The following is a 16,717-nucleotide window of genomic DNA, read 5'->3' on the forward strand; positions in this document are numbered from 1 at the left end:
CTTTGTCGAAAATTGTCACGTTATTTTGGATTAATGATGATTGATAAATTGGGGTAAAATTTAAGGTTTCAAATTATTAATTGGATATAAATTGAGTGTATTGAATATCATACTCTAATATGTATTCCGATTACATTTAAAAAAAGAAAGAAAAAAAATCGTAACATTCAAAATTTGGGATGAGCGTATTATTCCAAAATAGGAAATATTCAGACTGAATCCGAGCAATTCGAAAATCCATTTCCGTTTCACATTCATTTTAATTAACGATCGCATACTTAATTTAGTACAGACCAATTGATTGTTAACTAAGGCAAATGCACAATATTTCAAACTCATAAATGATGAACATTCATTAACAACATTGAAGTAAGTACCAAAGTTTTTGAGGTACGATGATGACATCGAATATTGTCAACCAATAATCACATAAGTCATTGAGTTTATTTACATATTAGAAACATCACAACAACAACACTAATGATGACAAATGTTGACGAATTACATTTGAAATCTTGCACTTGAAATATTTGAAATGAAATTTGAACTCAAGACCTTTTATTTGGTGTGACACTAATACCATGTTGAATGATAAAAAAACTTAAGTTGTTAGTAAAATGAATTACTTAATATTAATATCTCCAATAGTTGGCCAGCAGTCAGCAGGACCCACTTTGCTGCTGATTCGTCGAACCCCATAACGTCCTTCTTCACTGTTCTTTTTTCAGACCAGCAAGGGCGAAAATTAACCATAGTTTGCGAATTAGCTCACTTTTATATAAGAGAATAATATGAGTAAAGTTGTAAGTTGAGGGACACTCCATATGGTTAAACAACCCCAATACCCATCTAGTGACATATTTTTCTACTATGTACCACAATGTCGGTAGAAAATCACCGAAAAACCATAGGGCCCTGGTGATTTTAGCGGATACATCTCTTGTAATGCATGTTTCACCTCTGAGCTGTGTATTTCCGTAACAGTTCCACATTTGTTTTCTGGTTGACTCTCGATTCCACTGTCCCTAGTACTAGACACGGTCACGGGCCGGTTCGGGCCGGTTCCGGGCCGGTTCGGACCGGTTCACGGTTCACATTTTATGGAACCGGAACCGGCCCGTGGCGTGCACGGTTCACCGGGCCGGGTCGGCCCGCCGGTTCGGGCCTATCCGGGCCGGTTCCGGGTCGGCCAGGAAATTTTAAATTTTTTTTTTGTTTTTTTTATTTAATGAATAAGTAAATTAAAAGAAATACTTTTAAATAGATAAAGGAAAAGGAAATAAATGAAAAGTCAATTTAGAAGCACAAGTTTGAAATATTTGATGAATAAGTAAATTATAGGAAAAATTGGGGTGTGAGGGTATTTATAGGAAAAATTGGGGGGGGGGGGGGAATTCAAAAAAATTCAAAAAAAAGTGAATAACGGCCGGTTCACCCGGGCCGGTTCGGGCCGGTTCAACCGGCCGTTATTCACTTCTTTTTGAATTTTTTTGAATTTTTTTTTTTTGAATTTTTTTTTTAAATCCGGGTGAACCGCCGGGCCGGCCCGGCGGTTCACGGTTCATCATTTTCAGAACCGGGCCCGTCCCGGATGGGACGGGCCGGTTCACGGGCCCGGGCGGTTCACTTGGTCAACGGCCCGGTTTGGGCCGTCAACGGGCCGGTTCGGGCCGGTTCCGGGCCCAAAACCGGCCCGTGGCCGTGTCTACCTAGTACCTCATTCATTGGTTGTTTTAATGCAAAAAATATCGAAAGTAGTTAGTATTTAGTAACAATGCCTTCCTTTTCAACGCCGTTTTCACACCACTCAGACTTAATCTCACTTTGCACCCTTAAAATTATTTTTGCACTTTGCACCCCTCGAAAAAAATTTATAGCACTTCGCACCCTCGAAACACAATAAATCGTGCATAATGCACCCTAAATGAATTTTTAAAGCTAATAAAGGTAATTTAATATTTTTAATGGAATTTTTTTAGGATGACAAATGTCAAATATTTTTATTCATCAATCATTTTGAAATTATAAAATGCAAGAATAAGAATAAATCTCATCAACATATTTAAAAATTACATTTTTTTTATCACAAACAAATATATTACGAAAAAAAAAAAATCATTCAACTCTTTCGTTATCAAGTTATCTGAAAATCATATTTATTCCTAAAAAGTTTACCTAATACTTCCACTAGTTGCAATAAAAAATCCATCAATCGAATAATTTAGTGACAAGAGTTTATTTTATTTTATTTTGTAAGAAAATATAATTTTTTTTAATGATTCGGTGTGATTTTTATTTTCTCACACTTCGTGCGCTCAAAATTAGGTTGGAGGTTGAAGAAAATAACAATTCATTGTTATTTTGTATTCCGAAAAAAAAAAGCAATAAAAAGTAAAATTGCCTTTATTATTCAATTCAGGGTGCATTGTGAATAATTTATTGTATTTTGAGTGTGCAAAGTGCTATTATTGTTTTTCAAGGGTACAAAGTGCCAAAATGCTCCATTTTAAGGGTGCAAAGTGGGATTAAGCCTTAGTTTCTTAATCCCAAAATCATTTCCTTTTTCTTTTGAGAATATGCTTTGGCATAAAAGATTTTTTTTATCTCCTTCTTTCATTCAATAAACTTTAGCACTTCGTCTCTACATCATATTTTTTTGGTCTCAACATAATCCTTTACATTTTTTACATGTCTTCTCCTTAAAATTAAACTTCTTTAGATTAAGAATTTTTTCTTTTAGTTTCGTAATTCGTTTAGTAACTCGAGTGAAAGATCCTCGTAAATCTCCAATTGATATTAGCATCATCGTCATACACATGAGCATCTATATGATTCGTAGAATAATAACTCATTTTCTAGCAGATAACTTTCTCAAATACGATCTACGAATGTTCCCTCTAGCCATTGACAGTTCCAGGCGAGACAACTCATGGCGATTGGTTAGGCTACTCCACAGCCACCACCATTAAGAGTATTTGTGACATAGAAATAAAAACTAAGATCTAATAATCCATTATCAGTAAGAAATATCGAGAAAGATCCTCGTCAAGAGAGAAGAAAAGCCTCTCATAAATAGAGAAAGAAACCCTCTAATTTGTTAAAATTTGAAGATGTTTATCTTATTACCAAACAAGTTATTAAACAATTTATAAGATGTTTTGAAAAGCTGATAAACTTAGCCACACACCTCCTTACTATTGGTAAAAAAAAAAAGGAATACACCCTGAGTTTAACTTGCAACTGGTTCGATCCAACTAATTAAACTATAATAATTCTTTTGTTTTTTTTATTTAATTTGATTTGTTAAATTTGATAATGATTTTCTTTTAGTTTTAGATTTATGATATAAAAAGAAAACACGTTAGTGTATCAATATCCATTGGTGTCTTAAACGTAGAGACCCACCATATTTATACATGTTGGACTTGATAATAAATTGGTCAAATAAGTTAGGCAAAGGCATTAAAGGAATATTCTAAACAAATAAGTGATCAACGTTTTGCCACTAACACTCTTGAATTGTGTGGCATTTAAGCCCTTCCTCTTTTTCCCACTGGTTTCTCCATTCAACTTAATAAATAAAAAAGGATTTTTTGTTTGATACGAGAAAAAGACTCCATTTTTTGTTGTATAGTTTCCTAAATTTGAAGTTTTATTTGAAGACTCTAACTAAAATAATCGGACTATATATTTATTATAAATTAATCAAAAAAAAAAAAAACAAGTTTTTCATGGTTGAAATATTTCTTTTTTGTTGTTTTTAATATTTATTTGTGTTATAAAAAATAGAAAATAAAATATTTTAATATTTATTAGAATTTAAAATAATATGCAGATAAAAAAATAATTGTGGAAAATATCATACATAAACATTAAGCTATAATCAATACTATAGTATTACAAATTCACAAGTCAATATATAAAATAATTTTATAGCTCTCTACTCTATTGGATATGCTCTTGCAAAGTTTATTCACATTAAAAACTTGGTTAAATTACAACCAACCCCTGGGGTATGGTCAAATTATGAAAAAATCCCTCATGTTTGGATAATTACAACTACCTCTCAACTATAAATCTTCTTACATGTCCACCTTTATGGTTTTAAAATCAACATAATCTTCTAGATTATATGGAATATTCTCTAATTTGTACTCGTTTTGCCCAAAAATGTAGTTTCTGATGCACCACAATCTGATATATAAAAACAAAAACCACATCTTATGATCATCTTGTTTCAAACTGTGGAGCTCTTATGAAATAAAACAGGTACATAATTGAGAATATTCCATAAAATCTAAAAAATTCAACACAAACATGAGGGGTTTTTCGTAATTTGACCATATAGGGGTGGTTGTAATTTACCTTAAAAACTTCAAATATTATAAATAATAGTGGAGTCAAATTGAATAAATTTCAAAATAAAGCCTCCGTGCAAAATATAATAATAAATATAAATATAGGAGATAGTGATATTTAGAAGAATAAAAAGCAAACCCAAACTTGAAAGCAACCACCAAACCAAACAGATGATTTGTCAGTCAAAACAAAGTTAATATCACTGATATATGATGAAACTCAAAAAACTCGAGTAGTATAATTCTTCAGTATATACCTTCAATTGTAATCTTCTCTCTCTCTCTTCTTTCTCTCTCTAATTCCGCCGCCGCCGCCGACGGAAAAAATGGGTTTAATCCGGCGGAGCCGTTTGGTTTTCGCCGTCTTCGCCTATCTTCTAGTTTCCTCCGCCGTCTCTCACTCGTTCCCCTTCCCTAAAAAGGAAAAGCACAAAATCGAAGGCCCAATCAAAACCCTAGTAGTTCTCGTTATGGAGAATCGCTCCTTCGATCACATCCTAGGCTGGCTGAAGCGCACCCGACCCGACATCGACGGCCTCACCGGATCCGAATTCAACCGGGTCAACGCGTCCGACCCGAAGTCCCGACCCGTTTACGTCTCCGACGAGGCTTTCTTCATCGATTCCGACCCGGGCCACTCCATCCAAGCCATCAGGGAGCAGATATTCGGCGGCGCCGACACCTCCGCAAACCCTGCCCCGATGAACGGGTTCGTGCAGCAGGCCGAGAGCATGGAGGCCGACGGAATGTCGAAAACCGTCATGAGCGGGTTCAAACCGGAGTTAGTGCCGGTTTACACCGAGTTGGCAAACGAGTTCGCCGTCATGGACCGGTGGTTCGCGTCGGTTCCCGCTTCGACTCAGCCGAACCGGTTCTACGTTCACTCCGCCACCTCGCACGGCGCCTCCAGCAACGTGAGGAAAGACCTGATCAACGGGTTCCCACAGAAGACGATTTTCGACTCAATTGACGAAAACGACCTCAGTTTCGGGATATATTACCAGAATATCCCCGCCACTCTGTTCTTCAAGAGCCTCAGGAAGCTCAAGCACATCATCAAATTCCACGACTACGCGTTGAAGTTCAAACTCCACGCGAAAACGGGGAAGCTGCCGAACTATGTCGTGATCGAGCAGAGGTACTTCGACGTGGAGGTGTGCCCGGCGAACGACGATCATCCCTCGCACGACGTGGCGCACGGGCAGAAGTTTGTGAAGGAGGTTTACGAGACGCTTAGGGCGAGCCCGCAGTGGGAGGAGATGGCTCTTTTGATTACGTATGACGAGCACGGTGGATTTTACGATCATGTCCCTACCCCTGTTTCCGGTGTGCCGAATCCGGATGGGATAATCGGGCCTGATCCGTTTTATTTCAAGTTCGATCGGCTTGGTGTTCGTGTTCCCACTCTCTTGATTTCCCCTTGGATTGAGAAAGGCACCGGTATGTTTTGCTTTTCTTCAATTCAATTCGACATTTTATAGTTTATTATAGTGAATAAATTATATTTTTTACGAATTATGGGGTTGGCCAGAATATCGTGACTTCGTGTATACGAGAAAGAAGGTTTTGACATGAAGTAACGCAGTAGTAGAATGAATATGCTTGGGGAATTTGAAGCTAGTTATTGTATAACGTGATTCGTTAACTTGTGTAATTTAATCTAAAAGCACGAACTTTTACCTTTGTTTTGTCTGAAAATTCGAATCTTTCGTATTGAATTAGGATGCATTCAAGTGTTTTGCATGGATTGTTGTCACTGATACTACATATATGACCAATTAATATATCTGTTTTCAGAGATTGTAAACATGCATTTCGCTTATTTTGCGAAGAGCATGTGAAAATAGGAGGTTGTGCCTGTTTATTTTTTCTTCACGAGCATACCTAACTGATTTTTGTTTTTCACATTTGTAATTGGACGAACGAGTGTACGGTTAAGGGGAGACGAGAAACATACATCTTTTAACGAGTACTTCTGTGTTCTGAGTGTACAATTTCTTGATATCGAAGTAAAATTTATGATTCTCTCTTTAGAATATTATTCTCTACATTTTGTAATCTGTTTTTTTTGTGTGTGTGTGTGTGTGTGTGTGCAGTGATTCATGAACCAAGTGGTCCAACGACAACCTCGCAATTTGAACACTCGTCGATTCCTGCTACAGTAAAGAAGCTTTTTAATCTTAATTCGAACTTTTTGACTAAAAGGGATGCATGGGCTGGCACCTTTGAGAAATACTTCTATTTGCGTGACACTCCTCGGGATGACTGTCCAGGTCAGCACTTTTCCTTTGCTATGTTGTTAAGTTAAGTTAGTCTATTGAGCTCTGTATGTAATTTTCAAACGAAAGGAGCTTTCTTGTTTGTGTTATTATATGCATTGTGTTCTGTTATTGAAGTGGCCTTGTCTGGATGGGTTAAGATAGATTTTCAATTTTCAGCACCTAATTTTGAAGTGATGAATTTTCCAAGAGATATTCTGATGCTTCTATATTTTATCCGCGTGTCACCTATATACGAACGTAATGATTCTCTGTTAATGCATACTGATCTACCGATCCGACTATTTGTAATTTTGCGACTAAAGTGGTGTTTTTTTTTTTTTTTTTTTTTTAAATATTTAAAAAATTGGCATTACGAAAATGGTATTTTAAAATCAGCTGGTTGACTAGTGGCCAAAAACTATAGATTTAGGGTATGCAGATTAAAGCTTATCTTAGGTGGTGAAGTTTTATTCTCTAATCTATTATTGATCTTTCTTACGCTTAATGTTTTTGAACTCGTATTTAGTGCTTTCCTCGTTTTGGGACAAATGTTCTTTGATGTCGTATTGTAAAAATTGTTTTTTGAGTCGTAATTTGCAAGTCTTGGTCTTCTATTTTTCTAATTGGAAGTCCTTGTAGAGCAAGCATGCTGTTTAAATAATAGTACCATGCACTATTATTAGTATAAACTCATTTCTCTTGGCAATGAAAACTCTCTCTCGCACATAAACGTGTTGCAATTTTGTCCTCTATTTGTGTATTAATTATCTACACAGAAAACCCAATATCTTTAAATCTGTGTACGCGTGTGCAGAGAAACTTCCGGAAGTTAAGACATCACTAAGACCACATGGACCAAAAGAAGACCTAAAACTGACGGAATTCCAAGTGGAACTAATACAGCTAGCATCACAGCTCAACGGCGACAGTATCCTAAACTCGTACCCGGATATCGGAAGAGAGATGACAGTTGGCAAAGCTAATGCATACGCAGAAGGTGCAGTTAAAAGATTTCTAGAAGCTGGGCGAACTGCTTTAATGGCTGGTGCTAATGAAACAGCACTCGTCACCATGAGGCCTTCTCTCACTACTAGACCTGCAGCACAATCGGACGGTCACGAATCGCTGTGAACTCATTGTTTAGTCCCCCCCCCCCCCCCCCCCCCCCCCCAACGCCACGCCATCGCTCTATTGTTGTTGTATTGTATATAAGTTTTTTCGAGTGTGGAATGAATTTGTATAAAAAAAAATGTTTAGATTCCTAAGGACTTGAATTTTAAAAAACAATATGGACTGTATAAGAAGATAGTATTACACTATTATACTGTATTTGAAATACTATAAATAAGGGGAGTGCTAAATGCGGGATTGGATAGTAAACTATGCGGGTCTTTATCGAAACGAAGGAGTAATGTGGACATAGACCGGCCACTCTGCTGCTACTTCGGTATTAGGTTAGTAGACTAAAAGTTTTTTTTTTTTTTTATTTATATATGTGATTTTATTGTTCACTTAATGAAACAGTGCTTTGGTATTTGTTTATGCGTAGGTCGATTATAGTAAACTGAGTTTAACTAACATGAAAATATTGAAGTATTGGTTCTTGTAGAATATAAGATAAACGTCATTGTTATAATCTTGCGCAAGAATTACACATATGACTAGGGGTGTAAACGAGCCGAGCTCGTCTTATGTTGTGAGCTCAAGCTCGAGCTCGCCAAGGCTCGAGCTCGAGCTCCTTGTGTTTTTAAGGAGCTCGAGCTCGAGCTCGGCACAACCAAAAACCCATCCATCAAATTTATTTTTTCAATTAAAAAAGTAATATTATTCTTTTTTTATTTATTATTAATAATATCCATTATTATATATTATTAATATGTATTAAAAAATATAGAGAAAAGGTAATGCTCGCGAGCTGTCGAACAACTAAAATGAAGCTCGAGCTTGACTCGTCGAAAAGCTCGGGCTCGTGAGCTCGAGCTCGAGTACGAGCTTTTTTCGAGCAAGTTTCGGAAGCTCGCGAGCCAGCTCATCTCATTTACACCCCTACATATGGCATAACCCGTAAAACACTTGGGGACACATCATATATGTAATATGTGTGACTTTTAAGTGTTGAAAAAATAGCACAATGTAAATTCGATGTAATGAAGTAAATGTCTTTTGAGCAAATGTCAAGTACTTCCAATTTAGTAAGTTTAATTTTAGTAGGAGCTCTTTGAGAAAACTCTCTCGAACCTTTCGTTAATACAGAGAGCTTCAATTCATATTTCGCTCTTTGATATAAGGGTGGTGATAAATGCAGGACATAGTTTTAGTAAATGTAGGACATCTTATTTTAAAAATTCAAAATCTAATATATATTCCATCTTATTTTGTCAAATTCCTTTAGAAGTTTTTAACGATAATATTTTGGGAGAATATCCCAATAAGAGTTTTAGGAAACGTAGACACTTAATATTTAAAAATTCAAAACCTAATATACCTCATCTAGTTTTTTTTCATTTTTTTTATAAGTCTCCATCGACGTTACATTGGAACAAGAACATGGATTTATTAATTATATTATATCATTAATTATCATTAATCAACAAGAACATGGATTTATTAATTTTGGAGGATAATACAGCTGAAAGTGAGGTATAAATCTCCACTTAGGTGCTAAAAAAATTATTGTTTTATGTGCCGGATTTGGTGTTTTCTGTTTTCTGTGCCATAAAAAAATCCGTATTTTCCTTCAATGATAACAATGGTATTATCGAAAAAGGGAGCATAATAACCATAGGGCTTGCACCCAGTCATAGTTTGATAGTGTACATATTTGTAATTTTGAGTGTAAATATGTATATCTCTCCATCTCTAACTATCCATAGTAAATATGCATCTTCGATCTTCTTTTGCAATTTGGATGTTTTGACTGTAAGTTTTGAATTAATTCAGCATACTAATCTAGAAATCAAATAAATTTTGTTATACTCAATACTGAATATGAAAGATAAATAAATTTAGAGTTTCTTTAGATGTGTTTGATGCCGTAAATTGTAGAGAATAAATGTAGTTTGTAGGTAGTTAACGATAAATATAGGATGATAATTAATTTTTATATTAAAATGTCTATAGCTACTAAAATACGTTCTAAAAATTAAAATTAAAAAAATGTCATACATTTACTAAAAGTCGTTCTATATTCATTATTTCCCTTAAATTTTTTTTTTTTTTTGCCAAAAAGACTTTGTTATTCCATTATAAATATGCGTTTGGGGCCTCGTTAAAACCTTGTGGGCCTAGCACAAGGAAAGAGTACCCCTACAATGGTAATAAAAAGCCAAGGATTCCCCTAACTTTTCTAATTGCAATTTGGCCATAATGGGGGTGAAATAAGATAATCCTAAAACTAGCAACCCTATAGCTAGCTAAATTACAAAAAATATCTAAAAGGCCCCAAAAGGGGTTACTAATGCAAATAACCAAACATCCACCACTACACAGTTGAATGAGGCTGTAGGTAATCATAAAAACCATCTTCAGTTGAGCTTCGAAGCTTTGCGGAAGCGCTGCATTCCGACGCGATCTAATAAAATGGAGGGTCGAATTTGACGAGGAAAGTCACCTGTTGAATACCGTTTCTTCTCCTTATGATCATGAGCCAGCTTAGCTAATTCATCGGCTACACCATTTGCCTCTCTATGAACATGTTGACCACCCCAAGAGTCTTTAAGAAGTTGCCGAATGCAAGATATAATGTAGTGAATCTCCCATGCCATGGTAGCCTTGTTAAGTATCATGTCTAATACCAGCTTTGAGTCTGATTCTAAAATCAATTCCTCGACTCCCAATTCCCGACATATAAGCAAACCATCTAATATAGCATGAGCTTCTGCGAAAAGAAGCGTTCATTTGCCGTAAAAGTGGGAAAACCCTTGAACTACGTTTCTTGTAGAGGTGCAAACCACGCCACCACCTGAACAAAAATCTCCCTTCCTCGAGCCGTACGTCAACATTCAGTTTAACCTTGGGAGGGAATGGAGGCTGCCATTTAATCCAGATGCCCTTAAGCATCGTTGAAGTCTTGATTCCGAAGTTGAGATACTGGATAACAATACGCGCCTCCTTATCCTCCGATGCCCGAACTTGTATGGCGTCATTTAGGGTCTGATTGGTTTGTGGAAAACGGTAGGTAAAATTGTGAAAAGTGTATGTAATTCACTTTTCCTGTTTGGTTAGTAGGTAAAATACTGAGTAAAATAATCTCCCTACCTTTAAAAGCATGAATGTTTTATGTTTCTTAACTTTTATGTGATACCTATTCTACCCTTATTAGTAAGTTATTATATATCTATGTATATTACATATTGTTATGTACGTAAAAATATTATGTATATTGCAATCAATACATCCAATTAATATATTTGCACTTTACTGCTCTCTCTCGATCTCTCTTTGTTTTTTTTTTTTTTTTTTATTTTGTTTTTTTATTTAACACAGACAAAAGTAATGTTTGGGAACTTTGTATTCCATTTATTGGATAAATCAAATTCGACTAGGATTTATGGATCATTGGAAAATGATATTTTTCTAATAATCCATAAAATATTTTTAATGGCGTGATTTAGTTTCATGATTTACATCTCAAACCTCTAAGATGTTTTTATTTATTATTTTTTTATTTGTTATAAATTTATAAATTTTCTTTTATCGAAATATGTAAATTAAATAAACATATTTAGTAATAAAGAAATTATATGAAACTTTTAAAACCCGTAAAATGAAACTACATTTGATTTAGTATGTCTTCGTAATATATTTTTATGAAAAAAATGTGATAAGATCGATGATAATTTCATAAATGTTATGCAAGTGACAAAATGAATAGAATGATATTATAAAAAACAATCACTGAAGATTTGGTAGTAATATGTCTATTTTAAATATTTAGCTTATATTTTTTTGGTAATGAAGGAATCTGTAGCATTTTTCTTATATCAGGAACTCTGTACTGCATATTGTTTTTTCTAGGTATTATTTATTGCAATTTGTTGAGTTTTTTTTGGATGTTCATGCATTTCGCTATAAAATTCCGAAAAAAGAGTGAAAACATTGTGAAAAATCCCATTATATCCGAATTTGGATCAAGAGATTATAAATTAATGCAATTTCTGAAATTTTCGAAATTTTTATAATATTATGATCATTTGAAAACTCTTGAAACTCTAAAGAAAAGACATTGTTGAAATTTAATTTATAAAAATAGTTACAGTATCAAAAAAAAAAAAAATTTTTTTTTTTTTAGTATATTGTGTAGTATACTAACAGATCCGTAACATTAAAATTATAATACTAAAATGTAATTAATATACATTATTATTTATTAACTTATTTTGTTTTTATGTTTTTTTACATAATTGACTATGGTTAAATCATATTATCACTTATATTAATAAAATCCATAAATAACGATAAGTACATTAAATTTAAGAATTTATTTTACCTCGATATTTTAAAATCAATCTTAGTCATTCACAACTATTTCATCTTATTTTAGACATATTTATTATATATTTTGTTATTATTGTTTATTTTTAATTTTTTTTTTGTTATTTCTAAATAATTCTTAATTAACTTGATAATGTTGACTTACATGTTTATGATATATCAGTGAAAAACTCTATTATGAGTTTTATATAAAATACATTTTATTTAATAATTTAAGAAAATAAACTTCAACTTTTAAAATAAATCATAATATATAAAAAGATTATCATACTTTTAATATAACATGATATAAATATTATAAATAGTATTAGTAAATAATAATTCGTTTGAGTTTGTATTATTCTATTTTCATATTTGTGGAATATACGTGATGAAAATTATATGAGAGCTAATTTAAAAGTTGAAACTACTTTAGGTATCTAATGCGCAACTTAAAATAAAATAATTTATTTTAAAATAAAGTTTTACAAGTATATTGCAATCAATACATCCAATTAATATATTTGCACTTTACTGCTCTCTCTCGATCTCTCTTTGTTTTTTTTGTTTTTTTTTTTATTTTGTTTTTTTATTTAACACAGACAAAAGTAATGTTTGGGAACTTTGTATTCCATTTATTGGATAAATCAAATTCGACTAGGATTTATGGATCATTGGAAAATGATATTTTTCTAATAATCCATAAAATATTTTTAATGGCGTGATTTAGTTTCATGATTTACATCTCAAACCTCTAAGATGTTTTTATTTATTATTTTTTTATTTGTTATAAATTTATAAATTTTCTTTTATCGAAATATGTAAATTAAATAAACATATTTAGTAATAAAGAAATTATATGAAACTTTTAAAACCCGTAAAATGAAACTACATTTGATTTAGTATGTCTTCGTAATATATTTTTATGAAAAAAATGTGATAAGATCGATGATAATTTCATAAATGTTATGCAAGTGACAAAATGAATAGAATGATATTATAAAAAACAATCACTGAAGATTTGGTAGTAATATGTCTATTTTAAATATTTAGCTTATATTTTTTTGGTAATGAAGGAATCTGTAGCATTTTTCTTATATCAGGAACTCTGTACTACATATTGTTTTTTCTAGGTATTATTTATTGCAATTTGTTGAGTTTTTTTTGGATGTTCATGCATTTCGCTATAAAATTCCGAAAAAAGAGTGAAAACATTGTGAAAAATCCCATTATATCCGAATTTGGATCAAGAGATTATAAATTAATGCAATTTCTGAAATTTTCGAAATTTTTATAATATTATGATCATTTGAAAACTCTTGAAACTCTAAAGAAAAGACATTGTTGAAATTTAATTTATAAAAATAGTTACAGTATCAAAAAAAAAAAATTTTTTTTTTTTTTAGTATATTGTGTAGTATACTAACAGATCCGTAACATTAAAATTATAATACTAAAATGTAATTAATATACATTATTATTTATTAACTTATTTTGTTTTTATGTTTTTTTACATAATTGACTATGGTTAAATCATATTATCACTTATATTAATAAAATCCATAAATAACGATAAGTACATTAAATTTAAGAATTTATTTTACCTCGATATTTTAAAATCAATCTTAGTCATTCACAACTATTTCATCTTATTTTAGACATATTTATTATATATTTTGTTATTATTGTTTATTTTTAATTTTTTTTTTGTTATTTCTAAATAATTCTTAATTAACTTGATAATGTTGACTTACATGTTTATGATATATCAGTGAAAAACTCTATTATGAGTTTTATATAAAATACATTTTATTTAATAATTTAAGAAAATAAACTTCAACTTTTAAAATAAATCATAATATATAAAAAGATTATCATACTTTTAATATAACATGATATAAATATTATAAATAGTATTAGTAAATAATAATTCGTTTGAGTTTGTATTATTCTATTTTCATATTTGTGGAATATACGTGATGAAAATTATATGAGAGCTAATTTAAAAGTTGAAACTACTTTAGGTATCTAATGCGCAACTTAAAATAAAATAATTTATTTTAAAATAAAGTTTTACAAGTATATTGCAATCAATACATCCAATTAATATATTTGCACTTTACTGCTCTCTCTCGATCTCTCTTTGTTTTTTTTGTTTTTTTTTTTATTTTGTTTTTTTATTTAACACAGACAAAAGTAATGTTTGGGAACTTTGTATTCCATTTATTGGATAAATCAAATTCGACTAGGATTTATGGATCATTGGAAAATGATATTTTTCTAATAATCCATAAAATATTTTTAATGGCGTGATTTAGTTTCATGATTTACATCTCAAACCTCTAAGATGTTTTTATTTATTATTTTTTTATTTGTTATAAATTTATAAATTTTCTTTTATCGAAATATGTAAATTAAATAAACATATTTAGTAATAAAGAAATTATATGAAACTTTTAAAACCCGTAAAATGAAACTACATTTGATTTAGTATGTCTTCGTAATATATTTTTATGAAAAAAATGTGATAAGATCGATGATAATTTCATAAATGTTATGCAAGTGACAAAATGAATAGAATGATATTATAAAAAACAATCACTGAAGATTTGGTAGTAATATGTCTATTTTAAATATTTAGCTTATATTTTTTTGGTAATGAAGGAATCTGTAGCATTTTTCTTATATCAGGAACTCTGTACTACATATTGTTTTTTCTAGGTATTATTTATTGCAATTTGTTGAGTTTTTTTTGGATGTTCATGCATTTCGCTATAAAATTCCGAAAAAAGAGTGAAAACATTGTGAAAAATCCCATTATATCCGAATTTGGATCAAGAGATTATAAATTAATGCAATTTCTGAAATTTTCGAAATTTTTATAATATTATGATCATTTGAAAACTCTTGAAACTCTAAAGAAAAGACATTGTTGAAATTTAATTTATAAAAATAGTTACAGTATCAAAAAAAAAAAAATTTTTTTTTTTTTAGTATATTGTGTAGTATACTAACAGATCCGTAACATTAAAATTATAATACTAAAATGTAATTAATATACATTATTATTTATTAACTTATTTTGTTTTTATGTTTTTTTACATAATTGACTATGGTTAAATCATATTATCACTTATATTAATAAAATCCATAAATAACGATAAGTACATTAAATTTAAGAATTTATTTTACCTCGATATTTTAAAATCAATCTTAGTCATTCACAACTATTTCATCTTATTTTAGACATATTTATTATATATTTTGTTATTATTGTTTATTTTTAATTTTTTTTTTGTTATTTCTAAATAATTCTTAATTAACTTGATAATGTTGACTTACATGTTTATGATATATCAGTGAAAAACTCTATTATGAGTTTTATATAAAATACATTTTATTTAATAATTTAAGAAAATAAACTTCAACTTTTAAAATAAATCATAATATATAAAAAGATTATCATACTTTTAATATAACATGATATAAATATTATAAATAGTATTAGTAAATAATAATTCGTTTGAGTTTGTATTATTCTATTTTCATATTTGTGGAATATACGTGATGAAAATTATATGAGAGCTAATTTAAAAGTTGAAACTACTTTAGGTATCTAATGCGCAACTTAAAATAAAATAATTTATTTTAAAATAAAGTTTTACAAGTATATGCTTATAATATATCATTGGAAAGCTCTTAAAATGTAGTTGTATAAAAATTAAATTACATGGAAAATTTCAATACGTGGAGAAAAAATCGATATGAAGAAAATAAACTCTTGCCTTAGTATAAATATACCACATGAAAAGACATTTGATATTTAAACTACATTATTAAGCTATGTTAATTTATTCTTTTAATTTTGGTTATTACACAATTGATCCTAACTAATTGATGGTATAACTTTGTAATAAGGGGCATAATAGGAAGCACAAAAATGTTAAGAAACAAAAATACATATTTTACCCTTAATTAGTAAGTTACACTATATACTATTTATGGTTAGTTAAGTAAAAAAAATTATTGATATTTCAATCAATGCATTCAATCAATGTATCATGTTCTCCCCTAATTCATAATACCAATTTTTGTTTCACTTTATAGCATAATGAAAAGTCATGCACATTTTCTCTTTCTATTATATTTCTATGGTTTTGTTTTTTATTTCCTCTACTTTTTCTTTATAGTAATCGCTTTCGTATTTTCCATTTTTCAACTGCACATCTCTATTTTTCAAAATAAATAAACCAGAAAGTAACAATTATTTTGAATTTTTAGACAGGCTAAAAAAAAGATGAGTAAATTACAGCCACTTCTGAGTTGAGGTATAATTACAAAAAAATCCTTTTTTTTCGTATAATGGCATCCACACGTGTACATTGTATCCATCGTACACGTTCACCCTTACGGTGTCAAAATAAATATTTTTTTTTAGATTTCGTAGTCTATCCCCAATTCCCCATTTTACCCCGGCATAGGAGTCCCAATAAAATAGCTCATTTAAGACAAAAATGTCCTTAGGGAGAATGGGTAACATTTAAAATTTTAGAGAATTCAATTATAATATATTTTCAAGTTAAAAAATATATTTGTAATGTAATTCCATATGCAGCCGCCGACGGC

General features: G+C 30.8%; 2 protein-coding genes across 2 annotated transcripts; one reads left to right on the top strand and one right to left on the bottom strand.

Annotated features, from left to right (window-relative positions):
• The first annotated feature begins 4,453 nt into the window (after positions 1 to 4,453).
• On the top strand, positions 4,454 to 7,999 carry NPC1 (non-specific phospholipase C1). The gene is made up of 3 exons (XM_012984342.2): positions 4,454 to 5,798; positions 6,455 to 6,631; positions 7,434 to 7,999. The coding sequence occupies exons 1-3, from the start codon at positions 4,685 to 4,687 to the stop codon at positions 7,748 to 7,750; spliced, it is 1,608 nt and encodes a 535-aa protein (XP_012839796.2). The 5' UTR covers positions 4,454 to 4,684; the 3' UTR covers positions 7,751 to 7,999.
• A 2,144-nt stretch (positions 8,000 to 10,143) lies between these two features.
• On the bottom strand, positions 10,144 to 10,678 carry LOC148764966 (uncharacterized). Its single transcript, XM_088814612.1, has 2 exons — positions 10,549 to 10,678; positions 10,144 to 10,496 (listed from the first exon to the last, which is right to left on the bottom strand). The coding sequence occupies exons 1-2, from the start codon at positions 10,676 to 10,678 to the stop codon at positions 10,144 to 10,146; spliced, it is 483 nt and encodes a 160-aa protein (XP_088670738.1).
• Between the last annotated feature and the right edge of the window lie 6,039 nt (positions 10,679 to 16,717).

This window comes from Erythranthe guttata, chromosome 14, assembly GCF_056151865.1.
Source record: "Erythranthe guttata isolate IM_541 chromosome 14, IM_541, whole genome shotgun sequence".
Lineage (NCBI taxonomy): Eukaryota > Viridiplantae > Streptophyta > Magnoliopsida > Lamiales > Phrymaceae > Erythranthe > Erythranthe guttata.

What these genes read in the sequence shown, in the direction of transcription:
- NPC1 (XM_012984342.2), top strand. Translation starts at nt 4,685, where the DNA reads ATGGGTTTAATCCGGCGGAGCCGTTTGGTTTTCGCCGTCTTCGCCTAT. An exon ending in TTGGATTGAGAAAGGCACCG is followed by an intron (nt 5,799 to 6,454) that starts GTATGTTTTGCT and finishes GTGTGTGTGCAG; the next exon opens with TGATTCATGAACCAAGTGGT. An exon ending in TCCTCGGGATGACTGTCCAG is followed by an intron (nt 6,632 to 7,433) that starts GTCAGCACTTTT and finishes ACGCGTGTGCAG; the next exon opens with AGAAACTTCCGGAAGTTAAG.
- LOC148764966 (XM_088814612.1), bottom strand. Translation starts at nt 10,678, where the DNA reads ATGCTTAAGGGCATCTGGATTAAATGGCAGCCTCCATTCCCTCCCAAG. An exon ending in TTTGCACCTCTACAAGAAAC is followed by an intron (nt 10,497 to 10,548) that starts GTAGTTCAAGGG and finishes TTCTTTTCGCAG; the next exon opens with AAGCTCATGCTATATTAGAT.